Here is a 13,524-nt window from a genome sequence, read left to right as displayed (position 1 = left end):
CCAGGCTCTGGTCCAGGGCTGGCTTGCATTTGACTGAGCTGAAAGGCAAGCAGTGTGAGCGTATGACTACCTGCACTGCCTATGCTAGCCTGGCATAAATGTTTTGACTAAGGACATACCTCACTTTTGTGGCTGAGAAAAAAGATAGAATAATAGAACTGATATATGTGGTATTCTGCTTTACGTTTCGAGTACAAAGACTGGCTTTCCTCTTGTTTTAGTATTTTGATCTAGAGAAAGTGATTTAACAAGCTGTTTAATTAGTGCATGGGCAGAGACAATCTGTTCCAAGAATTGTTGGCAGCATAGAAAAGGGCATAAAAGTTAAGAGCAGGTGAAGGGGACAAAAGAAATGTTAAAGAAATGTGTTTTCTTTGGCAGAATGCTCCAAAATGCAAAGCCTTGTGCGACAGATGATGACAGCATGTTCCATGCAGGCACATTATACTAGCACTAAAAATATGACTTTGTTTATCTAGCCAAAAAGATAAACAACTTGCTTGGAGTCTTGGGGATATTTGTCAGCAATTCAGTGAAGAAAATGCTTGGAAGATGGAAGAACCATCTGAGCTCACTGTGAAACGGCAAATGTTCCAGTGCTATTTTTGGTTGAGTAGTATTGTGAAATGGGAGGTGACACTACAAAATCTTGGAATAAGCATGTTTGAAATAAGCTGTTCATGGAAATATGTATGTTCCATATATTTAGAATATAGTCTAGTCTGATAAATTACTAGCATCCTTTGTTCCTATACTTAGTGTCTCCTACTCCTTTTTTGAAGGAATATGCTATATCCCTGTGGTCTCAGCTTGGGAAATTTATAACCTTGTTTGGTCCTTTTTTTTTTGTCAACAGCCAGGTTAGAAAAGTTGTGCCCAGATTAATTCACATGAAAAGGACAGAAGATGTAAATGAATCCAGTTATCTGCTTTGATCTTTAGGATCAGAGAGAAGATGGGAAAAAAAAAATTCTTTTACTCTTGAAATTATTGGATAAGATCAAACCTGGTAAGACCCCCATGTATGTAATAGAAAATAAGGAAAAAAAGAAGTCACAATTCTTGCTGGAAAAGATGCATAAGAACAGAATTCTACTGATAAGGGTACTTTCATGGTAATATCTATGCTCACCCTCTTGGCACTAGAGCTGGTTGACAGTAGGTTGTTTAAATGAATATGAGCAAGATGATGCTGCTCAAGTCTTGGAAGACAAATGCAGAGACTGGAAGAATGAAGACCTTAGGCCCTCTGTAGGTGAGGATCAGGTTTGAGATCATCTTAGGAACCTGAATGTGCACAAGTCCATGGGACCTGATGAAATCCATTTGTGTGTCCTGAGGGAGCTGGGAAATGAAGTTGCTAAGGCACTGTCTATCATAGTTGAAAAATCATGGCAGTCAGGTGAAGTTCCTGACAACTGGAAAAAGGGAAATATAGATCCCATATTCAAGAAGGGGAAAATAGAACACCTGGGGGACTACAGACCAGTCAGTCTCACCTCTGTGCCTGGCAAAATCTTGGAGCAGATTCTCCTGGATGGCATGCTAAGGCACATGAAAAACAACAAGGTGCTTGGTGATAGCCAGCATGGCTTCACTAAGGGGAAATCCTGCCTGACCAATTTGGTGGCCTTCTATGATGGGGCTACAGAACTGATAGATAGGGGCAAAGCAGTTGACGTCATCTACCTGGACTTGTGCAAAGCGTTCAGCACTGTCCTGCACAGCATCCTTGTCTTTAAACTGGAGAGATACAAATCTGATGAATGGATCACTTGGTGGATAAGGAATTGTCTGGATAGCTACACAGAGAGTTGTGGTCAAATCACTCAATGTCCAACTGGAGACTGGTAATGAGTGGTGTTGCTTAGAGATCAGCATGATCAGGGGGCTGGAGCACCTCCCATATGAAGGCAGGCTGCAAAATCGGGGCTGTTCAGCCTGGAGAAGAGAAGGCTGTGTGGAGACCTCAGAGCAGCCTTCCAAAATCTGGACAGGGCCTACAAGGATGCCAGAGAGGGACTCTCCATCAGGGACTGTAGCAATAAGACAAGGGGTAGTGGGTTTAAACTTAAACAGGGGAAGTTCAGGTTAGATATAAGGAAGAAGCTCCTTACTCTGAGGGTTGTGAGGCACTGGAACAGGTTGCCCAAGAAGTGGTAAATGCTTCATGCCGGGCAGTGTTCAAGGTTCAAGGTCAGGCTGGACAGAGCCTTAGGTGACATGGTTTAGTGTGAGGTGTCCCTGCCCATGGCAGGGGGTTGGAACTAGATGATCTTAAGGTCTTTTCCAACTCTAGCCATTCCATGATTCTATGTCAGTGGTACTGCCTGTTTACCTACTTTCAAGGTAGCTAAATGCTAAAAATCAGCACCTTCATTAGTAAATGGAAATGACCCCTCCCCATAAGTGAATATATAAGAGAAAACTGTAATTTCTTCTTTGATTCCTCCTTTAGTCTTTTCCAGATTAGCTCTAGGTGGTTTAAATTGAAGTCTCTGTTGTTAGCAGGCACTCATCTATTTATATTTGATTAATATCTTACAAATTATCTGCTTCTTCAGTGCCAAGAAAACTTGTTAGTAAAACAGAACTAGAAGGGAAAAAAACAGGCAATAGAAAACATCTATTTTTAAAGTGTTTTCATTTTACTGAAACTGCTATGAGATGAACTACTTTTCTTGGAGAAAGGCCTCTTTTACTGTCTCATTTTGACACGTCTAGAAAACTCTGTATTATGCCACAAAATGGGCTCAGAGGATGTGTTAGCCTGGCTGGAGTTGCTCAGCTGCTTACCGGTGTTGCAGTACATTTGGTACTGATTTACAGGCCATTTTGTCCACTCCTGTTTCTACCATGAGAAAGACAATCCTGACACAGAATTTTAATGTTACGGTTTGGGACTGGAGGAAGGATTACTCTGCATAACTTTGCTTTCCTTGTAGTGCTTGGCAGCTCCAAAATACTTTTTGTCTGAGGACTTCTGGTACTATACAGCACTGCATATGCCTCCTAACCTCAAGTGGAGCAAGGTGTCTGCCATTTCATTTTTATGTATCAGGAAACTGGAGCGTTTAGTAGAATTCAACAAGTCATGGTGGCCACACTAATAAGTAAACAACAGCTTGGTTAAATCCTAGTCCTCCATGACTAAAAGTGAGTATGTTGGTATAAGACACCATGTAACATGCATGGGATCAGTTGTTTTCCGTTCACCACATACAGTGTGTCTGAAATCCTGCTATTATGAACATGCATCCTTATCTCTTAAGGAAGCTAAATCATCCTTTAGGAATTTAGGAAATTGTTCAAAATGACTCCAGAAAAAAAGGCAATAACAAGTCAAGGCAGGTTTTGTATTCTCACGTTGTTTTTCATCTTGGAACTCCAGTGGCAGTTTTTTCCATATTTTTTATTGGATTAACCTTATTTTTGGCATCATATTGCTAATCCTATTTAAATATAGGATCAGCCAGATGCAGAAAACAATGTGCAATGCGCACACACAAAAAGAAAAAATTAAGTGTAGGGATCATCTCAGTTTTGGAACTAAAAGTATCTATGAAACATGGCTACCTGGGTTCTAAATGCAGAGCTTCCCAGATCAGATGAGCACCTCATGAGAGTCTGATGTTACACTCTAAAAGAAATGCTTGTGCTTTAGTGGAAGCATTAGTACTGTTCACATGCTGGTTAGATATTAACCAGCTCAGGCAATATCCCTTCTGTATATTACAAAGATATCTTCTGAGACCTTATTTCCTGTCTTGGCCATGTTCTAATCTGAAAATAGATCACATTTCTGGGTTAAAGAAGATGCTTGATTTGGAAAACTAATTTGAAAGTATGCGACTTCCTGTGACACCCACATTCCTTTTCCAGGATAAATACAGAATTTACCCTGCAACTGTAATCAATCCACAGTAAGATATCTAGTAAGTTCCAGGTTTCTTGTGAAAATATCGAATTTTGAGTTTATTTACAGCAGAGAATATCTGCAATAAATATGCCAGAGTCAATTGTATTAATCCAGGCTTGCACCAATATTACTGGAAACAAATCTAAGTTTATATTAAATAAATTGAGAGTCTATATGATCTAGGAGTGTAAAATGTTGCAATTACACTGCCTATATTTGTATTCTGTTTACAGCAGCCAGTAACCCACATACTCTTTGATCAAGAGCTTTCCAGTGTGGATTTATGTAGGTAATTTTGTCTCAGGTTGTTTGGTATTTGACATAAATCCTTGATTTCGGAAGTAAACTGATAATACAGCTATCTATTTTTTAACTTTGTTTGTGAATGAAATTCTGAGCGTGGAAAACCAACCCATGAATTATTGATACTTTTAACATTCAATTCTGTTTTTTTTTTACAGGAAAGAAAGGGTTTATTTTCATTTTAGTCTTGGTCATGCTTGTTGAATGCTTGATGTTGGTGAGCAGTGTAGGTGTATGGATATGTATGGATATGTGATATGGATATATGAATGTGCATTTTTTTCTTACACATTGAAGCTGGAGTGTACTGGAGCCTTTCTGGAGCTCAGGGCTGTTCTTCCAGCCTTTGTTTCTTAGCAGTTAGTAACTGCCTAGTGCATGGATAATGGGAAGCATAATTTTCTGGCACCAGAGGTAGAGGTTCACAATTACCCAGGCAGGGCTCTCACTAAAGGGAAGGGAAGGTTGTATTCCATCTAATAAGCTCAAAGAAGGCAGAAAGAGGTATACCAGATGACACCAGCACAATCACTCTGCTGTTTACAAGGTATGTGACTGATCCAGAAATCCACTCAAAAATATAGTTTTTTCCTTTTTTTTTTTTTATTTCTTTTTTTTATTTCCTGTTTCTAGAAAAAGCAAGTGAGTCAAACAAAGATCCGGGTGATCTCTACCATTGTCTTCATCCTGGCAGGCTGCGTTGTCTTTGTGACCATTCCTGCAGTTATCTTCAAACACATCGAGGGATGGACAGCCTTGGAGTCCACCTACTTTGTGGTTGTCACTCTGACTACTGTTGGCTTCGGTGACTTTGTAGCAGGTGAGCAGCTTCCATCCTAGCCACTGTGCATGGAAGCATTGCTTCTTAGAACTGGTTTTCTGGTATAGAGAGGAGGCTTTTCGTAATGTATTATATTCCAGGTGTTTCTGTTGGGGTTACTGTGCAATAGGACACCAGGTTGATTTAAGATCCAGGTGTTTTGGCATCTGCAGATTACAAGCTTTCATCAGTGTAGATAATGGGAGCATGGGAAGCCCTGATTATCCTTTATGGGGCAATGAATTATGCACAAGTCAAATTACTCTCCCATTGGATTCAAGATTTGTATTAGTCCATTAGGGCTCAATCTGAGCCTGACTGCAGAAGCAAGTAGCCAAAATGATGAATGGATGAAGCTGTTACAAAGTAGGGCTGAGCCATAGGGCTGGTGAAATCTTATTGAACACAGTAGTGGCTGCTACTACAGGAGCTGCAGCTTTTCAGAAACTACATTCTCTAACCTTGTCAGAAAGTCTGACATTGCAGTTGCCTTGTTAAGGAAGACTCATGCAGGAAGAGAAGGACTGATGGGATATGCATCTCAGTGCTAGGAGGATACTCTCCAAGATTAATACAGTGATGGCAGGAACTAAAAATACCCATGCTTATCAGTTTCCAAAGAGGGAGTCAAGATTGTTGGCTGGAAAGATGAGATTTTTTTTCCCCCCATACAACTGCTTTGCTAACAAGTTGGTTAAATAAGTGGATTTTTTTTTCCCCATTACTGCATGACCTCTACTCTTCATTCCTGTTGTTAGTGGTCCTAATTAAAGGCATTAAGATCCCCGTGTTATAGCCATATTACACTACTGTTTTGTTACATCCTATCAGTGAAATACAAATGGGTTAAAAACATCAAATGAAACTACAGGGATATGTAGTTTTCTTTGCTGAACAGCTGCAGACAAGTCGTTTTGTAGAGAAGACTCTAATCCTTTCTTATGACATAGTGGTATAGAAGACATGAATTAGTGAGGAAAAAAAGGCACTGAACAAAGAAGGCCCCAGATATGAAAAAGAGGTGTTTTACAAGCATTCAGATGCAGAAATGATTGAGCTTGGTCCATTTTAACCTCTTAAATGTGAAGAGAAGCTCACTTTGTGGTGAAGCTCTGTCTTTGTGGTACCACAGTGTGAAATAAAAAAAATTTACAGTTTTTTTCTGAAGCATATCACACTTCAGTATTGGTGTGGTTTTTTTAATAATAGAATAGTAAAAATAAAACAACAACCAAACTCTGAACATTAAATGCTTATATCCAGCAAGATTAGGAGAATATGATTCGCAGCTGGGTGGCTACTAACAACCAGGATTTTTCAAAAATCAAATAGATGATCCTGAATAAAAAAACTTCAGAGGCAATCTCATGATAAGAGTTTAAGGCAGGTGATCACCAGGAGATTTGGGTTTTATTGCTGGTTTTGGGGCAGATTTTCTGTCACTTTTATTTTCTGTCACTTTAGTCTCTCAGTATCTCTGTCTCTTCAACATCAAATAAAAAAATATTACACTGTATTGGGCAAAACAGCATCAATGGAGCTATACTGATTTATTCCACCTAGAATATGTTCCAGCTCTTGGCAGACTGGAAGGTTTTTGTACTACTGATGGAGATAAAATTGTGGATGGAGCCTGAAAAAAAACCAGAATATCTGATAGGCTGAAAAAAAGTGGTCTCATACTTTCTCAGCTGCCTGATTACTCTGTAAGATAGACCTAGACAATCTGTTTTATAGCAGGTTTCCTCGGGGACACATATGATCAGAAGAGCCTCGTTGTACTGTAGCAACAGCAGCTCCCACCTCCCATTGTTTCACACTCTTAAAGACTGGGAAAAAGAAAATGATTCATGAAGTCTATGGGAAGAGATTATCATCAAACCCAGTATTTGGGACCCTGCTAATTCTTAGATGTCTGACTTTCCATGGGGATGTTCAAACACCGTATGTACACTCATACTGAGTCTGGATAAAATCACAGAGTTGGGAATGTCTCAGACTGCAAAAAGCTCTGGGGTAAATGCTGAACTGCGTTGTCTGCTGATGGAGGGGAAATCCTAGAATCCCTCTGATGTCTAGCTCTTGTCTAATCAAGGCTGGAGTCCAGGAAATACACAATCTTCTTCCTGAGTCCCCTGGTAGACTTGCTCTTCAGGCAGAGGTTTTACACAGGTACCACCAAGGTGGTGTTTGTTCTCCTGCACTGAAGGATATGGCTGTGCTCATGGGCCTGAGCAGACTCTGTTGCTTGTTCACTTCACCTCAGGGCTGTGCCTGCTTCTCACTGGTTCTCATTCTTGCACTGTGCATAGCACTGTGATAGGGCTGGGAGTCTCAAATGTGAGGTTGTATTTGCTTTCTTTTGAAAAAGCTTACTCTGCTCTGTGGTAGGCAGCAGTGTGGCTGCTACTGCATTTATTTGAGGCTCTTTGTAGTTCTTTAGATATGTCACCTCATCTCAAGACTTGCATGAAGACCGTATAGGGTATTTGTTGCTTCACTTGATCTGTATCTCCTCTCAAGTCACTGCTCAGAGAATACAACCCTATAACTGATACCCAAGCAGACAGTATATCCTTATTCTCAGGGCTGATGGACAGTTGGCTTTCTGTCAGGCATCCTGATTTGGAGAGGAAGATACTTTTCTTTCTCCTGCATATAGGTCTCTCAGTCCTGAGGCTAAACCCATAAAATATGGAACTATAACCTGAGGGAGCTGAACTGTAAAGTTTCTCAGCTACCAGGCTGCAGGCAGTTTAGAATAAGGAAGGCTAGCTGTATTAAACTTTTTTCTTGAGAATGTGTTCATGCTGTTGCAGGTACTATCAAAGTAGGAATTTCAGACTTGCTTCAGAATATGCGTAATCGAAGAAAAGTGGTTACTAGGTGCTCTGGCAAGTCTCATAGCAGCAGAACAATAGATAATTTTGACAAGTCTTAAATTGAGAACAGACTGTGTTCCTCCCATCTGACAGGCCTCTTGGCTATTATTAGAACTACAGTGGTGTTGGCAAGAGTCAAGAAATACTTCCAGGCATTTCTCAGAATTGCAGTTATTTTGTCATAATTTTGGCATCTCATGATTCCTAAGCATAAGTATATGCTTATTTCAGGAGGAAATTCTAACATCCATTACCGGGAGTGGTATAAACCCTTAGTGTGGTTTTGGATCCTTGTTGGCCTTGCCTATTTTGCTGCTGTCCTGAGTATGATTGGAGACTGGCTAAGAGTCCTGTCCAAGAAGACAAAAGAAGAGGTATGACTAGTCATTTTTCAGTGATTTTTCATTTTATGAGAGCTTTAAGTGCTTGATTCCTGCTTGTCCTAAAGAAGGATGCCTCTCTGCATGACCAGTGCTCAATGTTCCCCATGGTTTACTTCACTGGCTGCCTTTGGTATCCAGTTCGCTCTGATCTTTAGGGAGGAAAAGAAGCAACAGAAGCAACCTAGGTTCTTCCACCTCTACCAGTACTACCAAATACACAGAACACATCAGTAGGATTGCAATTATCAAATAAGAAAGGCCAGTCTTCACTCTGAAACTAGCTACAAAATTGTGCTAAGAATGTTAATGCTCTCCCCTTAAAAATTGGAGATGCGTGGGTTTTGAAGACATTAATTGTCTCTCTTCATTTAAGAAACAAGAATCTGCCTTCAAAACAGTGATTTATATTGAGTTTTTCTACTTTTCCTTATGCCAGGGAATACGGTCTGAATAAAGGTTTAGATTCAGGCCCCTTACTGAGTACTGTACTATTTAAAATTGAAGAAACTGAGTACTCAGCATTGGGGAGAACATGATTAAATTAACTCAGAGCATGTCTTCCATGATACAAAGACAAGGTTGGACAATAGTAAGCAATTGCATGACTCCTGAGCTGAAGACTGTTGGGGAGGATGTTAATAGAATTTCAGTTTTTAAGGCAATCGCCTCCTGCACTACCAGCAAAACTAACCTGGCAGGGTTAAGCAAAGAACAGGCATAGACAAAGTTTGGCAGAGGGGTAGTGCTGGTTATTTTCTTATGAAGTCCTCTGTGCGACCTGAGGCCCAGTGCCTCCTCTTTGCATCTCCATTGATAAAAGGGGGCTTAACAGAAATTTTGGCTGTCAGGTTGAGCATCAGCAGGCACCTAGAGGTGTGAATCTGGTATCTCATGGTGGATGTGACATGCTTGCTGCCATCAGTAATGAAGTGCTAAATGGATACTTGGTCATCTGGCCTGAGGAATCAAAGATGACCTCTTTGGGGATCACTGAATGCAGAACCCGAGTTACTCAATTCAGTAGCCATGGAGGTTCTTTGTTCTTAGCTTTATTCTTACACTATTACATGCAAAGGAGTAAAACAGATCAAAGCAGTGAGATATTTGAGGATTTGCTTATGGTGCCCATACAGAATATGTTTTGAAAACTCCTCCAGCTGGCTTGAGAGGGTGGTATTTGGATAGTTATGCGATTGAAACCTCCTTTTAAGACTGTAGACTGGATCAGTCAGCAGACCACTTACAATTATCTAACAGGTATTTCCAACATTAATTGGCACTGAACAGAACCTTTAGTGGGATTGAACAGCTCCATCCATGAGCAATATGGGAAAATACATTACTGCATTGCTATCCTGGTTGTTGTGCTGTTGTGAAGCACATTTGGTATATCTCTGTATGTGATTAATTTTCCCTAGTCCCAGCCATCTCCACTGACATTATAAGTCAGGAATTTTCTTCTTAACCAAGAGGGGATTATTAGTGTGAACACCCCCCATCACATAACTGCTATAAAATGTGTGAGGTGGCAAAACGTGAAACAGGCAGACAGGTTTATGCCACATAAGACATTACCCAGTAATGAGTTGGTACATTTACAGCTTGCCCAGTATAACCACTTTGATCCCGAAGTTTGGGTCCAGATGGATGCACTGGAGGTGGGACTGGTCTGTGATTTCATGCCAGAGAAGGAAGTGCTTGCACTGCTATTGTATAGGAAAGGCTGTAGCCCTGGTTTTGGTTGTGTTTCTTTCTTTTTTTTTTTTTTTGGTTTGGTTTGTTTTTTTTTTTCTTTTTTTTATTCATTTCTGTCTCTTGTTGTTATAAAGGTTGGAGAAATAAAAGCCCACGCAGCGGAGTGGAAAGCAAACATGACGGCTGAGTTCAGAGAGACACGGAGGCGGCTGAGTGTGGAGATCCATGACAAACTTCAGCGGGCAGCCACCATCCGGAGCATGGAGCGCAGGCGCCTGGGCCTGGACCAGCGAGCCCACTCTTTAGACATGCTCTCTCCAGAGAAGCGCTCTGTCTTTACTGCCTTGGAAGCAGGGCGCTTCAAAGCCTCATCTCAGGAAAGCATCAATAACAGACCTAACAACCTGCGCCTTAAAGGGTCAGATCAGCTCAACAAGCACGGGCAGGGAGCATCTGAGGACAACATCATTAACAAGTTTGGATCATCTGCTAAAATGAGCAAAAGGAAAAATAAAGACCTCAAAAAGACTATCCCTGAGGATGTGCATAAAATTTATGAGACCTTCCGAAACTACTCCTTGGATGAAGAAAAAAAGGAAGAGGAGACAGAGAAGATGTGTAATTCTGAGAACTCTTCTAGCACTGCAGTCCTGACCAACTGCATCCAGCAGCACTCAGACCTGGAGAATGGAGTGATCCCCAATGAAACCAAAGAAAGGGAACACGAAAACAAAGTGTTACTTGAAGACAGAAATTAAATGTAAAAGATGCTTGACTTAACAATGTTAGTGGTTTTATATACATATATATATTGAGACACGTGCCTTATACAAACTCCTTGTTCAGTCTGAATTATATAGCATCAAAGAATATTTCACTGTGCCATAAAGACTCAAGCTTGCTCTGCCAAAACAAATCAGGAACACAGCACTGCAGAATGGCAACAGAAAGCTACGCACATGGAAATTTCAGCCTGTATAAAATTACCAGGGTAAGACACAAATGAAGGGATAGAACCATGGTAGTATCACCAGAGTGCTTCTGCCATGGTCTACTATTAGACAAAGGGCAGCTACGTAAGAAGAGCCTTTCAAAGGGATGAAAAAGTGTATCTTTCTAATGGAGTATGCATCCATAAAACCTTCCCCTGGTGATTGAAAAGAGGAGAAATGATCGGAGTGAACTAGAAACTCTCAGTAAGGCTTAGTTTACATTTTGGCACGTGATCCAAGCTAGATTTCTAGATTAACTTTTTTTTTTCCATTTTTGAAACAGATGCATTATCTTTCTAACCTCCAAAAGAATGTCCATGGACACAGCACCAGCTTGGTGCTGGTTTGAAAAAACAACACAGACACATTTAAGGGTCGGATTGCTCTTTTCATTAACAACAAACAAACAAAAAACCCCAAATAACTCTGCGGGTATTTCTCATAACCACTGACAAAAAAAAAAAAACAAAACAGGAAAGGAAACAAATGGATTTTTTTTTTCTCATGTAAGAAATACTCGATGTAATGTCACAGCAGGAAGTTTCATATGAAGAAAGTGCAACATCTTGTGCTACGTTGCTTAAAAGAAGAGAAACATTAATGATATTTGGCTAGGTGTAAAAAACAGTGGTTCTTTTTTAAAAGAATTTCTCATTCATACTTTCTACCACTGAAAAAAAAAATATTCAATTTTAATGCTGTAAGACTATGAAGGCAGAAGGAAAGCTCTAGCTTTTGCATGTCAGCAAACTGCTGTTCTCTGTAGCTGATTCTGAATTTTTAAAAATAGACATCAAGCATATACGTTATCCACATGAGGGCCAGGGCAACTATAGAATCTCAGGGCTCTCTGCCCCTTTTGCTGGGTTTGGATTTAGACATAAGCTGAGTCACAATCTCAGAAAAGAAAAAAGGGAAAAAGAAAAAAGAAATTTAGGAAAAGAAGTTGAGAAAAATACGGTGGTAATCTTTTAAGTGCTCATAGCTTTAAGTGCCATTAATGCTGTCATATTTTGTAACTTTTTAAACAAGTATTTTGAATTGCTTTATTTCCTTTCAGGTACTACCTTTGTTTGACATTTACTATCTCTTTTCTTGATAAAATCTAAACATGCGCTCCCTGCATTTCTAGACTAAAGTGAAATGTAACCAAACTGTGGGAATTTAAAAAAAATCCTGGACTGATGGATATAAGAAATGCAAATGTCCCTAGACTTCACAGTGAATACTCAAAGAAAAGGCTGCAAAGTAATTAATGGGAATTGCAAAACTCACCTGAGTAGCCTCAGCCTGTCGGCTACTATGTTTACCATTGCAGATAGAAGACTTTGCATGCGGGAGATGAGTTACACGTTTGTACCAATGATGCTCTCCCTGCGCCTTCACAAAATCCTAACTATTCCTGCAATTCAAATTGTAGGCTTAAAAATAAAGTAAACATGGATGCAGATGTCAGAGACAAACCAATCCTTACAAGCTAGTCAAACATACAGGCACTTTAGGTTATACAGACACAGACTTTTGGAATCGCCTGCCCATGTCTATGTACACAAAAATGCATGCTTCATTTTCTGTGGTAGTGTCTGAGATTTTGTGCACAATGAGCCAACTCAAAATCTAACTAGTCACCAGAATACGTGTTTGCCATGGCTATGAAGAGAAGCATGGCCGCCATGCAAATGCAAATTTTGAGTATACATACTTGCAAATCTAATTGACTTTTAACTATTCATAGAAGTGAGCCAAATTCTACTAGTGCAGTGGGAGAAAGAAGTTCTTAGTATGTTCTGTCTGCTGGTTCACTTCCCTTGAAATATCATCTTTCTAATTTCATTATCTGTCAAAAATTAAGGATGAAAAAACAAGGTCTAAAAAATCTCAGGTCATTTGGGATTGATTTAACTCAATAAAATCCAACAGAAATTGAATTCTGCTTAGTTCACCAATGAATCTCTTAAGGTGAGGTGCTGTACTCTGGCTTTAGTTTACTTGAGGCAGGGCAGTAAGCCCAGTCCCAGGGAAGGTTTCATCTGACTTGAGAGCTGCTGTGGGTCCTGGAAATTGCAGCCCTGCCATGCAGCCCTGCGGCTTCACAATGATGCAGATGGCAGCTTGTGACCATTCTCAGATCCTACCTCCAGATTCTGTCCTCCTCAAGCCACAGGCAGACACTAGCAGGTCTGTTCAAGAACTGGAGTCCTTTAGCCCTCCTGTTGTTCCTGGTTTTGGGTAGGCCTGGGATGAAGTTCAGCCTAGTGCCCTGTAAGTAAATCTGAAGTCCCTCCCAGAAATACAGTGAATCATCTTGTGCTAACTCTATAGTACCAGGATGGTTGAAGTATACTTGGATGTACTCGTATGAAGGATCAGGTGCACAGAAGTATCTCATGTGACTTGAGAAGCATGCAATACACATAGACTGTGCTAACAATTCTCCTTACTAAATGCCAAAACTAACATCATGCATGTGGTGTTATTTGTTCCTCAACTGAGTTCTTCTCACAAGAAATGCTTGCCTGTAATGGAGAAG

At 40.2% G+C, this 13,524-nt stretch overlaps 1 protein-coding gene across 4 annotated transcripts in view; it reads left to right on the top strand.

Moving 5' to 3' along the window:
- KCNK10 (potassium two pore domain channel subfamily K member 10) overlaps positions 1 to 13,049 on the top strand; it is an 85,268-nt gene extending 72,219 nt beyond the window's left edge. For all 4 annotated transcript variants that reach the window (XM_057413424.1, XM_057413423.1, XM_057413420.1 and 1 more), the window contains 3 exons: positions 4,856 to 5,042; positions 8,156 to 8,298; positions 10,137 to 13,049. In XM_057413424.1, coding sequence (XP_057269407.1) covers positions 4,856 to 5,042; positions 8,156 to 8,298; positions 10,137 to 10,760 — 954 coding nt within the window. In that variant the 3' untranslated portion in view covers positions 10,761 to 13,049. The remainder of the gene's footprint in view (positions 1 to 4,855; positions 5,043 to 8,155; positions 8,299 to 10,136) is intronic.
- The last annotated feature ends 475 nt before the right edge of the window (positions 13,050 to 13,524 follow it).

The sequence above is a fragment of the Pezoporus wallicus genome, unplaced genomic scaffold (assembly GCF_028554395.1).
Source record: "Pezoporus wallicus isolate ANWC-B61680 ecotype Strahan unplaced genomic scaffold, APGP_CSIRO_Pwel_v1 contig_3017, whole genome shotgun sequence".
Taxonomy (NCBI): domain Eukaryota; kingdom Metazoa; phylum Chordata; class Aves; order Psittaciformes; family Psittacidae; genus Pezoporus; species Pezoporus wallicus.
The sequence above is the reverse complement of the archived record's forward strand: the minus strand, read 5'-3'. Positions and strand labels throughout refer to the sequence as shown.